General features: G+C 49.6%; 1 protein-coding gene across 2 annotated transcripts; it reads left to right on the forward strand.

Annotated features, from left to right (window-relative positions):
* The first annotated feature begins 12,390 nt into the window (after positions 1 to 12,390).
* MCRS1 (microspherule protein 1) lies at positions 12,391 to 22,463 on the forward strand. Of its 2 annotated transcripts, XM_060113172.1 has the most exons (15): positions 12,391 to 12,476; positions 13,655 to 13,774; positions 14,283 to 14,421; positions 14,785 to 14,923; positions 15,537 to 15,695; positions 15,846 to 15,955; positions 16,888 to 16,996; positions 17,271 to 17,409; positions 20,293 to 20,368; positions 20,732 to 20,760; positions 20,879 to 20,971; positions 21,173 to 21,255; positions 21,466 to 21,553; positions 21,804 to 21,931; positions 22,054 to 22,463. In XM_060113172.1, the coding sequence occupies exons 2-15, from the start codon at positions 13,765 to 13,767 to the stop codon at positions 22,138 to 22,140; spliced, it is 1,389 nt and encodes a 462-aa protein (XP_059969155.1). In that variant the 5' UTR covers positions 12,391 to 12,476; positions 13,655 to 13,764; the 3' UTR covers positions 22,141 to 22,463. The 2 variants fall into 2 exon arrangements, with proteins under 2 accessions (XP_059969155.1, XP_059969156.1); XM_060113173.1 differs by lacking the exon at positions 13,655 to 13,774.
* The last annotated feature ends 358 nt before the right edge of the window (positions 22,464 to 22,821 follow it).

Below are 22,821 nucleotides of genomic sequence, written 5' to 3' on the forward strand. Positions count from 1 at the left end.
GCCTCACCCCATTGTAGCCAACATATTAAAATGCCCTCATACTAAATGTATTGCTTTATAAATAATTTGAAGGGAATTTTATAACTTTGCTTTGGAAATTAAATGACTATGAGTAAGTTTTTTTAATGTATAGTTGGCTGTGACTTCTCAGCAATCATCATGCATAGAGATGAAATCTAACAAGTTTTGTAAATAAGATGAGGATATTCTGAATATTAAATTTGACAGAATAATGAAACTGACAATATGTTTTATAAACATTTACATATATTTTTGTATTTTGGTGCCAATGACATTATTTATTTATTTATTTTTACTTAACTATTCTTTAAGCCTCGGTATGTGGGATCTTAGTTCCTTGACCAGGGATCAAACCGGGGCCCCCCATAGTGGAAGCGTGCAGCCCTAACCAGTGAAGTCCTAACCTAGCCAGGGAAGTCCCACCAATGACATTTTTAAAGGTTTCATATGTTTCCGTAGGCTTTTGGCACTGTGCTTAAATTAAGGTGCCCAGTAGCTAGACCTGCCCCGGTGATGGAGGACTTTGACTTTTTGGATGTCCTCTAGCAAGCTCTCTGGCAAACAAGCAGAGTGTCTGATAGATGGCCAAGCTGGGTTGAAACCCAAGGAGAGATATAGATATAGTATATGGTGTTTTTCTGGTAATGAGGTTATTTAATACTATATAAGAACCTCATTTTTTTTTTCAGAGCAAAGTTGATGTATTTGGTCAAACAAGATATTGCCTCAAAAAAACTTGGGGGGCTTCCCTGGTGGCGCAGTGGTTGGGAATCTGCCTGCTAATGCAGGGGACACAGGTTCGAGCCCTGGTCTGGGAGGATCCCACATGCTGTGGAGCAACTAGGCTTGTGAGCCACAACTACTGAGCCTGCGCATCTGGAGCCTGGGCTCTGCAACAAGGGAGGCTGCGATAGTGAGAGGCCCGCGCACCATGATGAAGAGTGGCCCCTGCTTGCCACAACTAGAGAAAGCCCTCGCACAGAAACGAAGACCCAACACAGCATAAATAAATAAATTAAAAAAAAAAAAAAAAAAAAAAAAAAAACTTGGGGAAGCCAGGGCATGAGAAGGAGTACTTCTTGGCATATTTCTTCAAGCCAGATTTGGGAGTTGGCCATATCTCTGCTTACATGGCTCATGGCCTCAGGGTTCGCCAAGATGAGGAATCAACACTAATGTGAAAGGGGGCATGAGAGAAGGGTCTACTTTAGCCCTGACTGTGACCTTCAAGGAGACATCGGTAGGGCTTCCCTGGTGGCGCAGTGGTTGAGAGTCCGCCTGCCGATGCAGGGGACACGGGTTCGTGCCCTGGACTGGGAGGATCCCACGTGCCGCGGAGCGGCTGGGCCCGTGAGCCATGGCCTGAGCCTGCGCGTCCGGAGCCTGTGCTCCGCAACGGGAGAGGCCGCAGCAGTGAGAGGCCCGCGTACCGCAAAAAAAAAAAAAAAAAAGGAGACATCGGTGAAGTGGAAGGGATAAAAACCTTTTGTAAACAACCCAACCAAAGAGCCAGGGAGGTGAAAGCCATGCAGGGTCTGGTGTGTTCCATGTGCTGGGGAGGCCAACTTAGAAAAAGTCAGAAAAAGAATGAGCATGACTATGATTGGAGGAGTCATCTTCTTTAAAAAAAAAAAAAAAAAAGAATATGAGCATGGCTAAGATGAAACTATCAATTGGGGACTTTGAGATAGCTATATTTACCATGTTAAAGGATCTAGTCTAGTGGAAAAGGTGAACAACATGCATGAACACAGATGGGGAATTTGAGAAGAGAATAGGAAACTGTAAAAAAGAAATGGAAAAACGGAAATGCTAGAAGTGAAAACCTTAATATCAGAGATGAACAATTCCCTCAACCAGTTAATCAACAAACTGGACAAAAGCAGAGGAAAAAAATCTGCGAGTTTGAAGTTAAGTCAGAAGAAATGTAAACAAACTGTAACATAAAGAGTAAACAAAGGAACAATTGAGCAAACCCAAAACTAATCACCAAGTTGAGTGGGACAATGACAAATGGTCTAACACACATAACTGAAGTCCTAGAAGAAGGGAGACAGAATGGGGCAGAAGAAATATATGAAGAGATAGTCACCAAGAATTTCCCAAATTAATGAAAGAGAACAAACCACAGATCCAAGAATGTCAGAGAACCCCAAACAGGATAAACACAAAGCACACCTAATCATAGCATAGTCTAACTGCTGAAACCAAAGATAAGAGAACATCTTGAAAGCCACCAGAAGGAAAAACAAATTACATAAGAAAGTAAGAAGTCTTATCAGAAACTTTGCCAGCCAGATGGTCACTGAGGCCTGGCTGTATCCCTGCCTTATAGGTCTACAAGATAACCCAGTGGTATTCCAGGACACTCCCCTGTTTAGGGGCTGATACTAGCTTAGGTGGGTTTCAGTTACCTGCAGAAACAGTAACGGGCTGGAACTGAGCAGTGGCTCAGCTAAGCAGTGTCCTCCAGGGCATGGGCTCCAGTTCTCCACAGTGCCCAGCCCTCCTACTCGTGTCACACCCAGCCCCCTCCTCTCTTTACACACACCCGGCCTTGAGCTGGCTGGTGGCTGCATCACCCCTTAAAAACTATTGGCTGTGATCTGGGAGGAGGCCGAGTAGGTAGAGGCTAGATATACTAGTTGACTGGCCTGAATGCCCCTCAAGGTAGGCCCTGGGATCTGACTGTTGCCTCAAATTCTTTCCCCAGGGAACTTCCCTGGTGGTCCAGTGGTTAAGAATCTGCCTTCCAATGTAGGGGACACGGGTTCTATCCCTGGTCAGGGAACTAGGATCCCACATACCACAGGGCAACTGAGCCCATGAGCCACAACTAAAGAGAAGCCCTCGCACCGCACCGAAGATCCCATGACGCAGCTAAACAAACAAACAAACAAATAAGTAAATAAATAAATAAATTTCTTCCCCCAAAGGTGACCTAACCTGGAACAACCACAGCTGAGTCCAACTGGTATACCTGTCAGGGCTCTGCTGTCTGCTGAGGGGATGGTCGTCGCTATTAGCAGTAATGTCTGGGGGCGGGAGGGCAGCTGCCAGTAATTCAGGGTCTCCATGGGTGTCAAGAAGATTCAGGTTTCCTCTCCCACAACCCCCATTCTAAGAGCCCCTGTGTAGGCCTCTGTCACCTCACTTTCAGAAGAGTTCCTTTACTGCAGGAGCCACAAGGAGGCAGCAAAGTGCTTGTTTAAGGGCCTCGGCTGGCCGGAGAATGAGAGGGCCAAATTAAAAATATCAGAACTGCTGAAGGACGGACACAGCTTAAGCTGGGTGGAGTTCATCTGAGAAGGTGCTTGGCTGAGTGAGGAAAGCTAGTATGGCACAGGTAGGGGAATGAGACAAGGGATTCCTGACCCATCCTTTGGACATCTGGATCCTGCAGACAATTCTTGGTGGCTTCAGCCTAGGGCCACTTCCTCCTCAGTTGACCACTCACCCCCAGCAGGGTCCTCAGCTGTGCAGTTCAGAGATCTCTCCTTGTAAATGATTCTTCAGGCAACTATTTTTTAGGAACTCCTCCAGAAAGCCCTTCCTGAAGACTTCTTCAAAGATGTATCACGTCCTCATTCATTCAACAAATAGCTATTGGGTAACTAATACTAGGCACTATTGTAGGCATTAGGGATACAGTGCTGAAGAAAATAGTTTTTTTTTTTTAAAGTGATTTTGCAGAGCTTACATTCTATTGGGCAAAAATAGACAAATAAAAAATTAGTAAAATACACAGTATGTCAGATGGTAAAAGATGCCATGGAGAAACACAAATTTCAACGAGGGGTAAGGTACCATAATGTAGAGTTTACCTTTTTTTGTTGTTGGCCGCACCGCTAGGCTTTTGGGATCTTAGTCCCCCGACCAGGGATTGAACCCATGCCCATGGTAGTGAAAGTGCCGAGTCCTAACCACTGGACCGCCAGGGAAGTCCCAAGGTTACCATTTAAAACAGGTCATAAAATAGGCCTCATCGAGGTGACACTTGAGTAAAGACTTGAAGGAGATGAAGAAGCGAGCCATGGGGAAGGGTGTGCAGGCCGAGGGAACAGTCTGAGGTGGTAGCGTGCCTGGCATATTCGAGGAATGGCCGTATCTCCATTGTGACTGGTGCCAGGTAAGTGAGTTGGAGGAGAAAAGCAAGGAAAGTGTTGGAGAATGACTGGAGAGACAGATCACATAAGGCCTTGTAGGCCACTGTTAGGACTTTTTATTCACTCTGAAAGAATAGGAGCCATTTTTACTCTGAATAAAATGGAAACCATTGCAGAATTTTGAGCAGAGAAGTGACATAATCGGACCTCACCTTCAAGAGCATTGCTCTGGCCATAGTGATGCGAAAAGACTGAAGTCTGGGAAGGGGGAAACAGGGAGACCCATTGAACACTGACAATTCCTTTTGCATTCAGGAAAGTTTAGGAAATGAGCGCAAATGCTATTCCCCCTACCAAGATGCCTCTCCTAAGCCTCCCTAAGATGCCCCCTTCTCCTGGAGGCTCTCTCAACCTTTGTTCATGCATCTCTTCCAGCAATGGCCAGTCTTGTCTTTGTTCTGGGATTACTGGTGGGCTGTCCTCATCCCCCCAGATCTTAAACTCTTTAAGAGCAGGTGCCCAGTTGCTTTCACAGCTGTAGCTGCCCCCAGTACACAGTGCTGTGCACATAGTAGAAACCAAGTCAGAATTTTCTCTAAGGAATAAGTGATCCCATCCCTCTGTAGTTGAGCTGCCTTGCTCTTGCCTCTGAGGCTTCTTCCGGGCTGTGTTTCTGCCTGGAGAGCCACATCTCTTTGTGTTAAACGCTTAACCATCATGACAGCCCTAATTCGGTCTGTTAGCCATACTACATGATGTAGCTTGTCAATGGCCTGCAAAGGTAGCCTGTCAGAGCTGGCAGGAAGCACATACCAAACACTGTTTGCCAAAGCCATTGGCCTCTCTGGAGGCTACTGAGAGCAAATTAAATGAGTAATTATTGAGTCCTTAAACATTCATTGAGCACCCACTGTGATGTTATGCTCTGTACTAGGCAGTAAGAGTATAAAAGTCAATAAAACAAACTTCTAAGGAGCTTACTGCAAACACAGGGTACACACCACATGCAAAGCACTGTAGAGGGAATAAAAATAAATAGAACTAGGTCCCTGTACTCCCAAGGACTTAATCGTCCACCCATCCACCCATCACTTATTCAGCAATTACTTAGTGCACTGTGTGAAGGCTGGATGTAATGATGACACTGAGACACAATCCCTTTTCACAGTCCAGTGTGGAGACAGGGCAGTAAATAGGAGGGAGCTGGCATATGTAACAAACACAAACACAGTACAGGGCAGGTGATGTAATACAGATGCAAAATAATTGGAGAACAGGAGAAGGAGACGTTCATAGCAGTGAGGGTCTGGAAGGGCCTTCAGGTCTACGTGGGATTTCAGCAGAAAGCTGAAGGATGGATAGAACTAACGCAGGTGGCAGGGGGGTGGGGAATCCGGGGGAATAGAATACTGTAAGCACAGAGCATGTTTACGGGCCAAAAAATAGTCAGTGTGGCGTAGTTCATGGGTAAGAAGCCAGGTGTTACAGGAGCAAAGCTGGGCTGAGATTGGGTTTGGATGAGCTTGAAGGCCAAGCTGAGGATTTTCCTCAGCAGTGGAAAGCCACTGATGATGTTCAAGGAAAAGAGTGACGTTACTAGATCTGCACTTTAGAGGGACAGCCGTGGCAATGTGGAGAGGTTAGAGAACGGGTGCAGGGAGACCAATCGAGGAACAGTAATGAAGATCTGAACTAAAGTAGTGTGGAGACCCGGCTTTGAATGGATTTACTCATTCGTGCCCTTATTTTGTTCACAGACATCTCAGTTATGTGCAAAACCTTATATTGACTGAAGGTGGGGATGGAGCAGACAGGGAGAAAACAAAAATAAGACCCAGTTTATGTCCTTAAGGATATTATAACTAAGTGAGAGACTTGGACCACTAAAACGCTACCACAGTCTTCCCTTGCTTCTGTCATGTGATGCTTGGTTTCCCTCCTGTTCCCCACACTTCTCTGGCTCTAGTAGGAGTGCATAGTCTTCTGCCTGTACTCCAGGGGTCGCTTCAGGGCCTGGACACTCTCCTCTCCTTATGCCTCAGGATATCCCAAGATGACTTCATCTTCCCTTATGGCTTCAAACATCAGCTATATGATGATGATTCCCCAATTTATCCCTAGTCCCAGTCTCTCCCCGGAGTCATAGAGCTGTATACCCAAATACCCAATCAAGCATCTCAACTGATTGCCCACTGGCACCTCCAACTCAGTTCATCCAAATAAAACTCATCATCTTTCCTTCTTACCCAAACGAGCTTCTCCACTTATGCTCCCTATCTCAATGCATAACTATCACTCTCCATTTACTGCCAAAGCCAGAAACCAGGGTATCATCAGTGCCTCATCTTTTGTACCCCTAAACCCAGTCTTATCAAGCCCTATCCAGTCTACATTTGATGTGTCTTCTCCTTGGTGACTACCCTAATTTAGGCTACTGACTGATCTCCCTGTCTCTAGTTTTACTCTGTCAGTCTATGCTCCATACTAAGCCAGAGAGATCTTTCTAAAATCCAGATCTCATACCATGCCCGTTTAAAAACTTTTTAATAGCTTTTCATGAATTTAATCACGGCCTATAAAGATTTATGTGACAGCTCTTCAGCCTGGCTGTATGATATTCCATTGTATGGATGGACCATAATTTATTTAACTAGTTCTCTAGTGATAGATGTTTGAATTGTTTGTAAACTTTTGCTACCGTAAATAATGCTATAGTTGAAAATTTTATATATAGTTTATTTTGCATGTGTGCAAGTATATTGGATTAGAAATTATATTCATTTGTAATTTTGGCAAGTACTGACAATTTACGGTTCTACCAGTAACATATATGAGGGCCTGTTTCTCCATAACCAGGCCAAGGGCATGTTGTCAAACATTTGGATTTTTTTGCCTGTCTATAGGTGAAAAATGATATCTAAATGTAGTTTCAATTTTCTTGTGTATGAGATTGAGCATTTTTTCATATGTCTATGAGCCATTTATCTTTCCTTTTATGTTAACCATCCCGTTTTGTTATTGGATTTTTGTTCTTTTTCATATTGATTTGAAGGGATTTTGTATATACCAAGCAAATTAGTCCTTTTGTCTGTGGTATGAGCTGCAAACATTTCCCCCAGTTTGCCATTTGTCTTTGTTTATGGTGTTTTTTTCTCTGCAGAAATTATAGATTTTTATGTTGACAGAATAGTCTTTTTTAATGCTTTGGGAAACTTTGTGCTATTCTGAGATATTTTCTCCACTACGACATATAAATTTATAGTTTTACTATTTTACATTTATTTAAACACAATTGATTCATATGGATTTATTTTAGTGTACGGACTAAAGTAGAGATACCACATTATTTTTTTTTCAGGTGGCTACACAATTGTCTCAATACCACTTACTGTATAATCCATCTTTTCCCTACTGATAGAGAATGCCATCTTTATCATATACTAACATTTTAAATGTCTTGGGTCTATTTCTGGACTCTTTATTTTGTTCTCTTGATCAAACCATCTATGCTTGCACTAGTGTCCTCTGGATTTTACTATTTTAGATATTGTAGCTTTTATTGGTTTAATATCCAATAGAGCTATTCTCCTTTCATTAACTTTCTGTTTCAGAATGTTCATGGTTATTCTTGATGCAAAAATTTCCATATGAACTTTATATTCAGGTTATGTAGTCTGTTGGTATTAGATTGTGTTAACTTTATAGATTAATGAGAGCTAACGTCTTTATGACAGTGAGTCTTTCAACCCAAAAATAGAGTATGCCTTTCCATTTATTCATGTCTCCTTTTGTGTCCTTCAATAGCATTTTTAGTTTTGGGCACCTAGATCTAGCACATTGTTAAGATTACTCTTGGTTACATTACATTTTCATTGCTATTATAAATGATACATTTTATTCTCATATACTTTCTAATTGGCTGTTGTTCGTTGACTTTTTATATATTAATTTGTACCCACTTTGCTAAAATGTCTTATTTTTATTAGTTTTTCAGTTGATATCCTTGGATTTTCCAGCTAGGCTATTATATCATAAATAAATAATGGTAATTTCACCTCTTCTTCTCTAGTTTTTTTATCTCATTCCTCTCTCTTCTGTAATTAAGTAGGCTAGTACTTCCAAAGCAGTGTTAAATAAAAATAGTCACAGGGGCCATCCTTGTGGAATACCTAACTTCAATGGGAATAATTTAGGTTTCCTCATTAAGTGTGATTCTGGCTTTCGGACTGAGATATATACATTTTGTCATGTTAAATAAGTCGGATGTTTCATAAAGTTTGTGATTCTCTACCTTGGGGATATTTCAGAGAGATTCAGTCTGTGTATGAGACTCATCCTTTGCAAATGGTTTCTCCTCCCTTAGAGAAAAAAAAAGTGTACAGATATCAAGTAGAGTTCATGTTGACTTAAAATGCATTGTGAATCCGAAGGCAACTTTGTACTGGTCAACAGCTTTATTAAACTTGCCTTCCTAAGAAGGTATATTTGAGCCAACAGCAGAGAGATCCTGTGTCCTCTGACCAAGTGCCCAGAAGGTAGCAGCCTTCGGTGAAAGAAAAACTGGTCCTGCTCTAGTGGATGGGAGCCGGGAGGGGCTGTGCTACCAAAGTCTGGGTCGTAGACTGATCACCTGGCAGGAGACACCAAGACCCAAGCCCTAACAACAGTACCAACAGCTAACATTTTTTAAGCACTTGCTATATATGACGTACTTGTTTAAACAATGAGTGATTTACTCCTCAGAACCATCCTACAAAGTGGGTACTATTATTTCCCCACAGATGATGGCAAACTGAGGCAAAGAAATATATTAACTTCTCAAGGTCACAAGGTGGTAGGTGAGCTAAGGTTTAAAGTCAGGCAGAGCCTGTATTCTTAACCACTATGTCCTAATCCCCCAGATGAAGGAGCCTGGGGCCCTGAGCAAAGATCCAGGAGAAACCATGATGATCGTGGCCTCCACGGTAAGCCACGTCTATCCCAGGGGTAGTGCTGCACTGTGAAAGATTACCCTGGAGCCAGAGACAGTTAACTGGAGGTTAGATGACTGGTGCCACTGCTAACTTTTCTTTTTATCCACACTCTTCTTTTTGTTCCTTTGCTGGCTCCTCCTCTACCTTAACTTAAATGTTGGAGTGCCCCAGCCATGGGTCTTGGACCTTCCTATTCTCTGTCTACACTCTCTCCCTAGGCATTGGCATTATCTTCATGAGAATGATTCCCTAATGTATATCTCCAGCCCAGGTCTCCTCCCTGACTGGACTAGTGTGCCCACCTCTCTACTCAACACCTCCACCAGGATACCTCACAGGCATCTCATACTTAACATGTCTAAACAGAACTCTTCACTTCTGTGCCTATACAAACCTCCTCCTCCCACAGACTTCCCCTTTCCCCTAGGTTTTTTTAACATGCTTATTCAACAAATATTTATTAAGTACCTACTATAGCAGTGAACAGAACAGGCAAACCCCCCTGCCCTCATAGACCTTATATTCTACTGCTGGGGGACATATAATAAACAGGAAAAAAATAAGTAAATTACATCACACACTAGGAGAAAATAAATGCTAATGAAAAAACAAAGCAGGGAAGGGATACAGAATGCAGGGGATGGGGACTGAAACTTTTAAAAGACCAAGTGAGAGGAGCAGGAGATGAGGTCATGACCTCATGAGCTTTTACTCCAAGGATGATGGAGGATTTTGAACAGAGGCTTGACATGAGTGGATTTCCATTTCTTTTAGCTGCTGTGAAGAAATTGGAGGAGAGGCAGTAAAGATGAAAGCTGGGGGCTTCCCTGGTGGTGCAGTGGTTGAGAGTCCGCCTGCTGATGCAGGGGACACGGGTTTGTGCCCCAGTCCGGGAAGATCCCACGTGCCGCGGAGCGGCTGGGCCCGTGAGCCATGGCCGCTGAGCCTGCGTGTCCGGAGCCTGTGCTCCGCAACGGGAGAGGCCACAACAGTGAGAGGCCCGCGTACTGCAAAAAAAAAAAAAAAAAAAAAAAGGATGAAAGCTGGGAGACTAGTTAGGGAGGTCTTGCAATAGTCCAGGTGAGAGAAGGTGAATTCAGGGTATTTGGATCAGGAAATAGTGTTGGAACTGGTGAGATATGACCAGATTCTGGATATATTCTAAAGTGGGGGGGTTGTCTCATATCCATCCAGGTACTCAGGCCAAAAATCTAGATCTTATCCTTGATTCTTCCTTTTCCCTCATATCCTATATTCAATCCATCAGTAAGTCCTTGTGGTTCTACCTGCAAAACATACATCAAAGTCACTATTTCTGTCCATCTTCACTGCCCCCACAACCCAGCTAAACCACCCGAGTTTACCTCTCACTTGGATTGCTACAATAGCCTCTTCATCTGATCTCTCTCCTTCCTCTTTTGCCCCCCTACAATCCGTTCTCCACAAGTAGACAAAGGGATCATTTAAAAAATTAAATCATTATCACAGGATGGATGCTTTTGCTTGTCATCCTTTAAGGGCTTTCTAATGCGTTAAGAATAAGGGCCAAAGGGACTTCCCTAGGGGTCCAGTGGTTGAGACTCTGTGCTTCCACTGCAGGGGGCATGGGTTTGATCCCTGGTGGGGGAACTAAGATCCTGCATGCTGTGCAGCATGGCAATCAATCAATCAATCAATAAATCTGTTTAAAAAAAGAATAAAGATCGGGGGCTCCCCTGGTGGTGCAGTGGTTGAGAGTCCGCCTGCCGATGCAGGGGACGCGGGTTCGTGCCCTGGTCCGGGAAGACCCCACATGCCGCGGAACAGCTGGGCCTGTGAGCCATGGCCGCTGAGACTGCGCGTCCGTTGGGAGCCTGTGCTCCGCAACGGGAGAGGCCACAACAGTGAGAGGCCCGCGTACCGCAAAAATAAAAAAAATAAAGATCAAAATCTATACCATGAACTACAAGGCCTAATGTGATCTGCCCTGATGACCTCTCTATTCTCATCTACCTCCCTCTTTTTCTTGATCATCCTTTCCAGCCACACTAAACTACTTCCTCCTCCTCAAACTCACCAAGCTCTTTTCTGCTTTGGAGTTATGCTGTCCCCTCTGACTAGGTCATCTTACCCCAGCTCTTTGCCTAACTGGTCCCTTATCAGCTGTCAAATCTCAATTCAATTGTCACCTCCTTAGAGACCTCCCTGATAACTCTCACCTAGTATAGCTACTATGCTATGTCTAGTATAGTCCATCACACCTTGTATCAGAAAACACAATCTTTCAGGGGAAATAAAATAGGTTAATACTCATTAAGCAAGATCACAAATGAACAGGGGACTCTTGAAGCAGAAGGCTATCATACATTGTCAGGGCCAGAAGGGCCCTCCTATCTGACACTTGAATCGCCTGGCAATGTCCAGGTGATGTGTGCTTGACACCTCCACTGAGGGGACCACCCTAGCTGCTGGACAGCTTTGGAATTGTATCTTTCTTATTCTGAGCCGCAGTATGTTTCTCTAAGGCTATTACCCTTTTGTGCCCCTCCAAGGAAGCATAAAACAAATAGAAACCCTCTTTTAGAGGACAGTCTTTCTGGTTTCTCGAGACAGCTCTCACACCCCCAAACTCCCAACTTTTCCTGTAGTTTTGTCCTCCCATCTCCAGGGCACTCTCCTCTGAAGGTGCTTCCTTTGGTCGTCTTACCTCCCGGGGCCCACAGCTGCCTCCAGCAATCCCGGTGGGGTCGGGCTGATGGGAAGGGCACTCCTTCTCCCGGGGCCTCTACCTTCTAGAACCGCGGCCTAGAACCCTCCCTCCGTTCCTTAGACATCAACCTCCCTGCTCCTCCTCCGGCTGGAGGGAGCTCAACATCATCTCCCCGCATTGTGCCTAGCACAGGGCCTGCCACAGAGTAGTTTCTCTAAAACCTTTGGTGGAATCAAACTATCCATAACTGGTCCTGAGAAACTATCAAAGAGTCCTAGATGTCTCAGGAGGCTGCAAGATTCGGAAGCCGAAATCTAGTCTGCCGCCCGGCCCCACCCTCGGGCCAGCCCCTTCCAGCGTTGCCTCATCTCGCTACTCAGGCTATCCCGCCCCAAGTCTCGCCTTTCCCTTTAATCACTTCCTCCAACCTGGATCCTATAATCCCTGATGCCTCCCTATATGTTGTCCCAATTGGGAAAGCCTTTAATTTTGGCTGTTAACAAAACGGCGACACCTTCGCTACCACGGCCGCGCCCCCTTACGCACGTTACCGAGGCGAACCGGAAGGGGTTGCGCAGCCCTTAGTTCGTAGACCCGGAAGTAGACGGGCCTCACGGAAGCCGGCTTTGGCCCTGCGGCTGCTGCCGTCGCCGCGGAGAAATTGTTGCAGCTGGCAGCCTAGGAATGGTGAGACCTCGCGGTTCGCCTCTGAGTGTTCGGAGCAGAGTTGGGGATGAAATGGAGTTCCCCAGAGTGCCGCTGGGGACGACACCCCGCCAGGTTTGGGGCCCCGCCCCGGGAGCGCCCCGAAAATCTGCGCATGCGTGGGCCGGACCGGGCCAGAATCTGGTCCTAGAAGTTACGCATGCGCAAAGGTGGCATGCCGAAGGTGGGGTGAGAATTGGTCTGGGAGTTGACTCCCTTCCCCTGCCACCGGCCCGTGGGGCTTAAACCAAGGCTGCGAGGGCATCGGGGTTCACTCGGTGCTTTGCTTTTGAGTTGCAGGGCTGACTTCGTCACCATTCCTATCCCGAGCCCGTGAAACAGACCTGGACTAATCCCCTACTGTGGGTGTGCCCTTGGGGGGAGAACGAGGGGTGGAGGGCCGGAGAAGGCAGGCGGCGCTGACCCTGCCTCAGTCTACCCGCGGAATCGGGCCCTTCACCCTCTCCCCAGGTGGCAAGTTTCCCAGCCGTATCAAATGGTACGGCGCGAGGAGCGCACCTGGGGGCAGGGCTGGAACGCTGCGCGGAGAGACGCCCTGGTCTGAAGGGGCGGGACTCTCCGAAGCGGCGCGCTCCGCAGAGTCCCTACTACCTGAGTTCTCCGGGCTTAGGCGAGGGCCCCCCCACCCAAGGTGGTTGATATTTGCTCAGTTCCCAAGCCGAGTTTTTTAGCTTCCACGAGGTACCACCCACTAAATCTTCAGCCAGAGCTTCAAATGAAAAAAAGTGAGATGGACTGGTGGGAGTTCCATCTCCGTTTCCTTTTCCTTGCTTTGGGCTGGGAGGGGAGCAGAATGGGCAGCAGACAAAGAAAAAGTGAGCCAAGAATCCCTTGTTTCTTGCTAGTTTATAGTCAAGGCCCTTAACCTAGGGGCTATGAGTAGAATTAGAGTGGTTTGTGAACCTCCTAAAATGTGTACATTTTTCTAGGGTCCATAGCTTTTATCACTGTCTCAGAGATGTCGGTGACCTTCGAAAGGCTTAGGTTTCGAAAGGTTTAACAGGGTCATATTGGCAGAATATATTGTGTATCTTCTCCTGGTGTTTTCCCTAGTTTATGGGATCCTGGGGACCTGTTCCAGTATAAAGGAGGTGAGGCTGGAAACCTGAGCTTCAGGAAGCCTCATTTCTCCTTTGCAGAATCTCTTCTCAGCCTCTAAGTTCACCTGGTCAGAATCCTTGGATGAACCTGTGGGACCCTTCCTTCTAGCCCTGTGGTTTGGAACCAGTGGCTTTGGGACTGTGAGAGGATGGACAAAGGTAGTATGAGGCCGGGCCAGCTCCCCAAACGCTCAGGCGCCAAGCATCTGCTGATTCCACCCCGTGCCTGGCACGTGTGTCTTTCGGTCCTGGCTGGGCATTGCCACCTCCCCCTGGGCCAGCACCACCCACGTACCTCTCGGCAGAGGCCACAGTTGACTGACTTGCTGTTGAGCTGACGCTCTTTGGCATGGCTGCATTTTGATGGCAGAGGGAGCAGTTATGCCCAGAGCCCGGTGTGTCGGCATCACCAGTCTGACCTGAGCACCATGTGCTGCACGACATGACACGTGGCACCGGGAGAACTGCCCAGCGTGGAAGGTCTGGGCCCAGATGGGATCTGGATGGCCAAGGAACTCCCACCTTAAACCTTCAAGTGTCAAGGAAGCAGGGGAGGGACCAAGAGGGCTGGTAGGGGGAGGGGGGCTGAGGAGGGGTCCCATGTGCAGAGGCTCAGGGCTCTGCTAGGCATTTAGGAGGCCTGGGTTCACCACTTCTCGTTTTCTAGATTCTCAGGGGCTGCTAGATTCATCCCTGATGGCATCAGGCACTGCCAGCCGCTCAGAGGATGAGGAGTCACTGGCAGGGCAGAAGCGGGCCTCCTCACAGGCTTTGGGCACCATCCCTAAACGGAGAAGCTCCTCCAGGTACTAGGGTTTGAAGGGCCAGAGACTGAGACTGCTGCATGCCTTCACCCCTGTTGGGAATGGCTCCCTGAGCCCCTCTGGAGCCCAACTGTTGGCAGAGCCTTGTGCTTTTCCTGTCCCTACTAAGTCCCTCCCAATGACTGAGAGCGAGGGAGGGAGATCTTAGGTCTTGGACAGGAAATCTTTGTGGTGCAATACACTGTCATGTCAAGGGTGGAGCATAGCAGTTCCATGCCCTGTCCACTGAGCCAGAGCAGTTAGCATCCTGCCTGCTGGGAACCTGCTCTACTGTGGGGGCTGGGTGTGTGTGAGTGGGTACTGGGGATGGGGCACAGAGCGTTCACTGGGTAGGACTCTTCGCAGGTTCATCAAGAGAAAGAAGTTTGACGATGAGCTGGTGGAGAGCAGCCTGGCTAAGTCCTCTACCCGGGCAAAGGGGGCCAGTGGGGTAGAACCAGGGCGCTGTTCGGGGAGTGAACCCTCCTCCAGTGAGAAGAAGAAGGTGAGGATTGGGAGACGTGGGGAATGGAGAAGGGTGGGGGCCAGTGCCAGATTTTGTGTTTCCCCACAACCTTTGTCAGCTGGCAAGAGCCCTGCAGAGGAGGCTTGTGAGAGGATCAAGCTGCCCCGGCCCACCTCAGTTGCCTCCCTCCTGGGAGCCCATCTCTCGCTACTCCGCTTTTCTTGCTGCACCCATCACCACCCTGTCAGTGCATCCTGTATCACATTCTGTGTGGGAGGCATAGAGCGTGCATCTATTCTGGGAGCAGACAGCCTGTTCCGAGCATTGCTGGCTGTAAAAATAACCCCCAGGTGGCATTGCTCTGGCCCCAGACACTGTACCAGCAAGAGTGTTTTCCTGGTATCCTCCCCACCCACCCTCCATGCTGGAATTGGGGGGCGCCACCAGCAAAAAGAAGACCCCATATGGTCAAGGACTGTGTAGAAGTACTTTGATGGGGGTGGGAAGGGGGAAGGGACGGGCACTGGAAAGCTGAGCCCCTGCCTGTGGCTTGTTGTTGGGTGGGGCTGGAGCTGCCACACAGTGTACAAAGCTCTAGGCCTGAAGGCCTAGCTGCCCTGATGAGCTCACTCTGCTCCTGCCCCCTGCCCAGGTGTCCAAGGCCCCCAGCACCCCTGTGCCACCCAGCCCAGCCCCAGCCCCTGGACTCACCAAACGTGTGAAGAAGAGCAAACAGCCACTCCAGGTGACCAAGGATCTGGGCCGCTGGAAGCCTGCGGATGACCTCCTGCTCATCAATGCCGTGTTGCAGGTAGTGCTTCCCACCACAGGGGTTGTGTTCGCCTTCTCCCCGCAGCCTCCAGTTCCCAGCCCCCCATCTAGCCCGGCAGTGTCCTGTAGGTGGCACGGGAGGGTTTTTCCCAGCTCTGAGGCTGGAGCAAAGCACTCTGGGGCCTTGCAGACCAATGACCTGACATCTGTCCACCTGGGCGTGAAGTTCAGCTGCCGCTTCACCCTGCGCGAAGTCCAGGAGCGCTGGTACGCCCTGCTCTACGATCCTGTCATCTCCAAGTGAGTGGGCTGGCCCCAGCAGCGGCGCGGTACTGGGGACACCAGAATTTGGCTCCTGAACAGAAAGAATCGTACAGGGGAGGGGCCTGGGAGGCAGGGCTCCTTGGGGCCTTGTATCTTCTGAGATGATGCTGGAGACCTGCCAGGCTTCAGGGGGAAGCTGCTTCCTGCAACCAACCCTGCTAATCCAGGCTGGATGTCAGGAGCAAGGACCTGGAAGCCAAGGAAGTAGCATGAGAGAAAACACCACATGAGTGCCAGGAGCCCTGTTCTACCACCATGTGCATTGTGCTTTGGGGCGGTCACCTCCCAGCCTTCCCACACTGACCTCCCACAGTTTCTTCCTCCAGAAGAAGGAGTTGGAACAGAAGAACACCAGGGCCTCTTCCAGCTCCAACAGTCCAAATACACTTGTGCACATACACAACACACCCTCTTCCTTCTCAGTCACTTCGTTTGACATCATCAGAATTTGGTCGAATGCTTAACATCCATCTTCTACTCCACAGCCCCTGTCACCACTTAAGCTATAGCCACAGCCCTGATATACCAGGAAATGGGCAGGGCACAGCTTGGGAAAGAGGAGGTGGCTAGTGGGTGGCAGCTTTGGCCAAGTAAGGAGAAAGTTCTTGGGGCAGGAACAGCAGCTGGTCTCAGGATCTCCCTCCGGACTGGCCTGTAGGCGGCTGTGCCCTTGAGCCTCTTCACGGGGTTGAACACAGGAAGCTGAGTTTTCTGAATTACCTGTTGATGTTTTCGGCAGATGCACGAGGTCACAGGTCCTGTGCTAAGCCTTGGGCTCTTCCTGTTGAGGGCCTGGATCTTTGAGTTCTGGATCTCAAAGGCCTGCAGGCTTTGGAGAAGTAGGAACCCCAGATTGCTTGACACCCTTCCTTCAACCCTGCCCTGCCCTCTATCTCCCTCCTGCCCAGGCTGGCCTGCCAGGCCATGAGACAGCTGCACCCAGAGGCCATTGCCGCCATCCAGAGCAAGGCCCTGTTTAGCAAGGCTGAAGAGCAGCTGCTGAGCAAAGTGGGATCGGTAAGGCTGAGGGCTGGTAATGCTGAGGGGCAGGGCGGGAGCCGGCTAACCTGGAAAACTGACTGCGGGGAGGTTCCACTGCTTGCAGACGCACATACACCTGCAGGGCCTTTGTGGACCGGGTCCTCGGGGAGAGCCAAGCCTGGCTTCCTGGGCAGCAGTAGTTACCACTTTTTCCAGCTCCTGCTGGGCACTGGGGCAGGGGGCACGGATGGTACAGCAGAGACAGGAGCAAGGAAACCCAGATGCCCAGAGTGTGCTTCTTGCCCTCCAGACCAGCCAGCCCACCTTGGAGACCTTCCAGGACCTGCTGCACAGACACCCTGATGCCTTCTACCTGGCCCGTACTGCCAAGGCTCTGCAGGCCCATTGGCAGCTCATGAAGCAGTATTACCTGTTGGAGGACCAGACAGGTAACTGGGCCCAGGAGCTGGCAGAGTGAGGGTGCATGTATGTGAGTGTGAAGGGGGCTGGACACAGCTGCCCTCAGGTGCCCTGTAACAAATCCCTCCGTGGCCCCCGGCGTCTTGTTCATCTCTCTTTGCAGCAAAAACCACTTCCTTCCAGAGGGAGGAAGATTGGCTGGAATGGTCTTAGGCTCATGGTGAGGGTAGCCAAAATCGCCTAGAATCCTGAACAAAAAGACTAAATGGCAGAGTTGTCTCCCACTTCTTGACTTTTTTCGTTTTTTTGACATGTTTTACCATTACATAAATAATAGTATGTTCTTCACAAGTAACATTCAAACATGAGTAAAGGGTGAAAGTCCCTTCACCGCTCACCCGTCCCCCTTTCCCACCCACTTTGTCTAAGGCTTTCTGCCCTTTCCCTCTCTCCACACTCCTTCTCACTGCCTCTCCCACCAAGCATTTGTGCTGTGGGGCTGCCTTCAGGCCATTCCCAAATCCCTGCAGGGACTTTAACCCAGGCCACCTGTCTTTCTCCTTTCCCAAGGGCCAGAACGCTTCCTCTCTTTCCTCACCAGCAACACTCTCACCCTCCTAATAACAGATACTAGGAAAGCGGTCTGATTAAACTACAGGAAGCTCTTCAGTTAGATTTGGGTTTCAGGGTCAGACTTTCACAGTCCAAGCACACTTTACTTTTACTTCCTAAAGATTATTGCATGTTGGCTACTATGTAGTTGTTCATACTGTTCTGAAAATGAAGCTTCAGTTCTGCCTGTCACCTTACTCGCTAGGCCCTGCAGCTTCTGGATAATAAAAGATTCCTACCAGAGGATTTTAGGAAATCTGGTCACGGGAGGCCCCATCTTTCCTTCCTGAGGATCTCTGAATTTAGTGCCCAGTGGGCAGCCCTCTTTATTCCAGGTCTCTGCTGCTTCCTCAGGCTCAGCTATCGCTGACCTGCAGAGAGAACAGACACTGGATAAAGTTTGTAGCTAGCTCCTTTGTCACTATTTTAAAAGTTACCTTGTGTATATTTGGTTTTTTGTTTGTTTGTTTTTAACAAGTTTATTTTATTTTTGGCTGCATTGGGTCTTCATTGCTGCGCATGGGTTTTCTCTAGTTGTGGCGAGCGGGGACTACTCTCCGTTGCAGTGTGTGGGCTTCTTGTTGCAGTGGCTTATCTTGTTGTGGAGCACGGGCTGTAGGCGCACGGGCTTCAGTAGTTGTGACACGCAGGCTCAGTAGTTGTGGCGCCCGGGCTTAATTGCTCCACAGCGTGTGGTATCTCCCTGGACCAGGGCTCGAACCCATGTCCCCTGCATTGGCAGGCAGGTTCCTAACCACTGCGCCACCAGGGAAGCCCCTATTGTGTATATTTGTTAACATAAAGGTATAATTTTTCCCTTCAAGGGTTGTCTTATGTGGATATTTCATGTTTCCGTTGCTATTTCATGCTTGGAGTCCCTAGGAACAGGGAGTATACACTGCTTACCTATCAAGTCAGCTGAATATTAGGTTGGTAGGATTCAGGCAGCTCTGGCAGGGTGACTGCCCCAACCCCGTCTCCCCACAGTCTGAACTAAGTTGGAGGGCGGTGGTGGGGGGGCATTTGTGGCTCCTATGCAGCCCCCCTTGCTTCCCTGGCAGTGATGACGCCTCAGGGGTTGTCAGACTCCTCAACCAGCCGTCTCACTAGCTAGTCGGAGCTGCTGCTGAGCAGACGCTGCAGTCCTGCGAACAACTGACACTAAGGCAGGAGTTCTCAGATTTGGGGACCCCAATCGCTTTTACATTTTGACCAGAAAAGAACTGAAAAACTTTCATGAAACAATATTTATCCTGTACATCTGATGGATTCTGATATTATTGCATTCCATTTCTTTCTTTCTTTTTTTTTTTTTTGAAAAAAGTGAATTTCATGAACTGTTAACGTGTCATGACCCACAATTTGAAAACACTGGCTTAAGGCTCCCTTCTGACACATCCTGAGTGAGACTTGACAGGCATGTGCCTCTCAGCCCCTTGCTGAATGTGGCAGAAAATGTTTGGGAGCATGTGATGTGGTAGAAGAGGCAGTTTGGATTTGGAATCAGGAAAGCGGGCCTTGATTCCTGGCTGTGTCCTGAACTAGTCACATAGCTTAACCCTTCCTCTATCTGTTTTCTCATCTGTAATGTGCAGCTAATAGTAATGCCTTCCCTATATAGTTCAAGGCTTTGTAAGTGAGAGCTCTTTGCACACTGAAAAGACCGTGCAAAGGTCAACTTTCTTTTTTTTAATTTATTTTATTTTTATTTATTTTTGGCTGCATTGGGTCTTTGTTGCTGCGCACGGGCTTTCTCTAGTTGCGGCTAGCGGGGGCTACTCTTCATTGAAGTGCACGGGCTTCTCATTGCAGTGGCTTCTCGTTTGCAGAGCGTGGGCTCTAGGCGTGCGGGCTTCAGTAGTTGTAGCACGCGGGCTTCAGTAGTTGTGGAGCGCAGGCTGTAGAGCGCAGGCTCAGTAGTTGTGGCACACGGGCTTAGTTGCTCCGCGGCATGTGGGATCTTCCCGGATCCGGATTCGAACCCGTGTCCCCTGCGTTGGCTGGCGGATTCTTAACTACTGCGCCACCAGGGAAGCCCCAAAGGTCAATTTTAATTCCCTTCCCTTCCTAGAACCACCTCTGCCCCCCAGCGAATCCCAGGAATGCTTTGTGCCAAAGTAGCGTGCAGTCTGATCTGCATGCATGCTGTTACCTGTATCAGGTTAACTTTTGTTGATTTCAGCACGAGACCGTCTCCATGGGCTGTCTTTACAGTTTGTCCTCTTAGTTCATTTGTCTGCTCAGCAGCTTGTGGTTGAGTAGGAGCATTGGCGCTGACCCTCCCTCTGTCCTTCGTTCAGTGCAGCCGCTGCCCAAGGGGGACCAAGTGCTGAATTTCTCCGACGCAGAGGACTTGATTGATGACAGTAAGCTCAAGTGAGTGGCTGGGGCCACAGGCAGGGCACAGAGAGCTGAGTGTCTCCCCAGGACAGAGCTCCCTGTGCTGCCCGGCCCTGCCTCTCCTGCTGCAGGGAACGGAGCCCAGCCCAGACTCGGCCTGGAGCTCCAGTTGTAGCTGTTGGTCTCCCTGCTAAGAGCCCTTCCCAGCCGCCCCCCCCGCCGCCCCGTTGTATCTTACCCCCACCCTAGGGAGGGAAGCTAGGCTAAGGCCAGAGGAGCAGCCCACGGGGTCACTGGGCTGAGGGACTGAGGGATCCTACTGAGCCCAGTAGCACCTAATGGGGATGGCAGGTGAGCTCAAATTGGAGCCTGATTCATCCTTCTCTTCTCACCCCCCAGGGACATGCGAGATGAAGTCCTAGAACATGGTGAGTGTGCCCTCGGGGGGATAGTGAGGGGGTGGGAGCTCCTGCTGGAAGAGAGAGAAACAGTACAAGGTGCTGGTGACCTCAGAGTGTCCTTCGTTACCACCCCACCTCACCCCAGAGCTGACAGTGGCTGACCGGCGCCAGAAACGAGAGATTCGGCAGCTGGAACAGGAACTGCATAAGTGGCAGGTGCTAGTAGATAGCATCACAGGTGAGGAGGCCAGGGGACCAGCAGGGTCGTGCTCCAAATCCCTCCGCCCCTCCCTGAGCCCCCGTGGTTGCTTGGCTGGGTTCACCCTCATTTCCCAGACCTCTAGCTCCTTTCCCTCAGTGGATCTTGCCCTGGCTCCTGCCTTCCATGCTGTGGCTCTAAAGAGTGGGCTCTTCTCTGACATGAGCTGCTCTCCCCCAGGCATGAGCTCTCCGGACTTTGACAACCAGACCCTGGCAGTGCTGCGGGGCCGCATGGTGCGGTACCTGATGCGCTCAAGAGAGGTGAGCCCTCTCTTGAGGAGGCCAGCCCAGCCCTCCCTGTCCTCATCCCCATCCCCACCCCTACCTCCCCTTTCCTAGGTCCCCCTCCTCTGTCGATCTTCCCCTCACTGCCCTTTCTGTGTCTGGTCCCTGATTGCTCATCTTTCCTGGGCCTGTGTGGACTCCTCCCCATTCCTCAGGTTCCAGCCCTCACCTGCCCCATTTCCCCAGATCACCCTCGGGAGAGCCACCAAGGATAACCAGATCGACGTGGACCTGTCTCTGGAGGGTCCGGCCTGGAAGATCTCCCGGAAGCAAGGTACCAGCGGGAAGCAGTGTGTGAGGATGGTGCTCCCAGCCTCTCGCTGCCTTCCAGCCCTAGGGCTTGGTCTCCATGGGAACCTCAGGGACTGGGTGGGGCTGAGGAGCTGGCATTTTAGGATCTCTAACTTGGGAGTCCTGGGTGCCTTGTAGCGGCCTCAGGAAGCAGAGGGCACATGGGGGTTTCAGGCCCTCTTCTGGCCTTCCCCCCATCCCATCATACCCCCCCTTTCTCTCTATTCCCATAGGTGTCATCAAGCTGAAGAACAACGGTGATTTCTTCATTGCCAATGAGGGCCGGCGGCCCATCTACATCGATGGACGACCTGTGCTGTGTGGCTCCAAATGGCGCCTTAGCAACAACTCCGTGGTGGAGGTGAGCTGGGGGGAGGTGGAAAGGCCAGGATGAGCCCCACGGTGTGGTGAGGCAGCGTGTGGGCCTGGCCCCGGCCCCCAGTCTCACCTCCGTCCTTAGCCACCCTTTTCTCCCGCCCGCAGATTGCCAGCCTGCGATTCGTCTTCCTCATCAACCAGGACCTCATTGCCCTTATTCGGGCCGAGGCTGCCAAGATCACACCACAGTGAGAAGTGGTGGCAGGACCCATGGGCTCTCTCCGGCCTCAGTTTCCCCTGCCCTCCCAGACCCCTGGAGCTGGCAACTCAGGCTCCTGGAAAAACCAGAGGGGGCTGCGGGAGCCTCTGTGGGAGGGCGGGGCTGGCCCTGGGGAAGCCCCTAGAGGCTGGGCCCCTCAGGCCGCCTTAGTGCCAGAGCCCCTCCCCTTCTCTCTCTGCAGAGGCCCCTACCCTTTCCCCCAGATTCCCACCTTTGCTCCGTGTCTCCAGCTGATTAGCTTCAGACTTTTCCTTTATTATTTTTCTTTTGTAAATACAAAGCACTGAGTTCCAAAGTAGTTTATTATTCTTTTTTTAATATAAAAAATGTGGGGACAGGTGAGGCAGGGGCACATGCAGGGGATAGCAGAACCCCTCCTTGGCCTCAGGCCACTGTCCCCCAGCCTGCAGAGGGAGATGAGACGTCAGAGGAGCAAGCTGAGGTGAGGAAGGGCCCCAGGAGTAGGAGCCCAAAGATTCCTAGCCTGGGGCCTGCGGCTGAAGAAGTTCTAACCCTCCCTGTGAGAGTCCGGGCCCACGCCCTTGTTTGTTTGCTCTCAAGCTCCCTGCCCTGAGCCAGCGGGCAGCACGGAGTCCCAGGGGTGGCTGCCACTCTTCCTCCACCCTGAGGCTGGGCAGATGGCAGCATGTCTG

This window comes from Mesoplodon densirostris, chromosome 11, assembly GCF_025265405.1.
Source record: "Mesoplodon densirostris isolate mMesDen1 chromosome 11, mMesDen1 primary haplotype, whole genome shotgun sequence".
NCBI classification, from domain to species: Eukaryota; Metazoa; Chordata; class Mammalia; order Artiodactyla; family Ziphiidae; genus Mesoplodon; species Mesoplodon densirostris.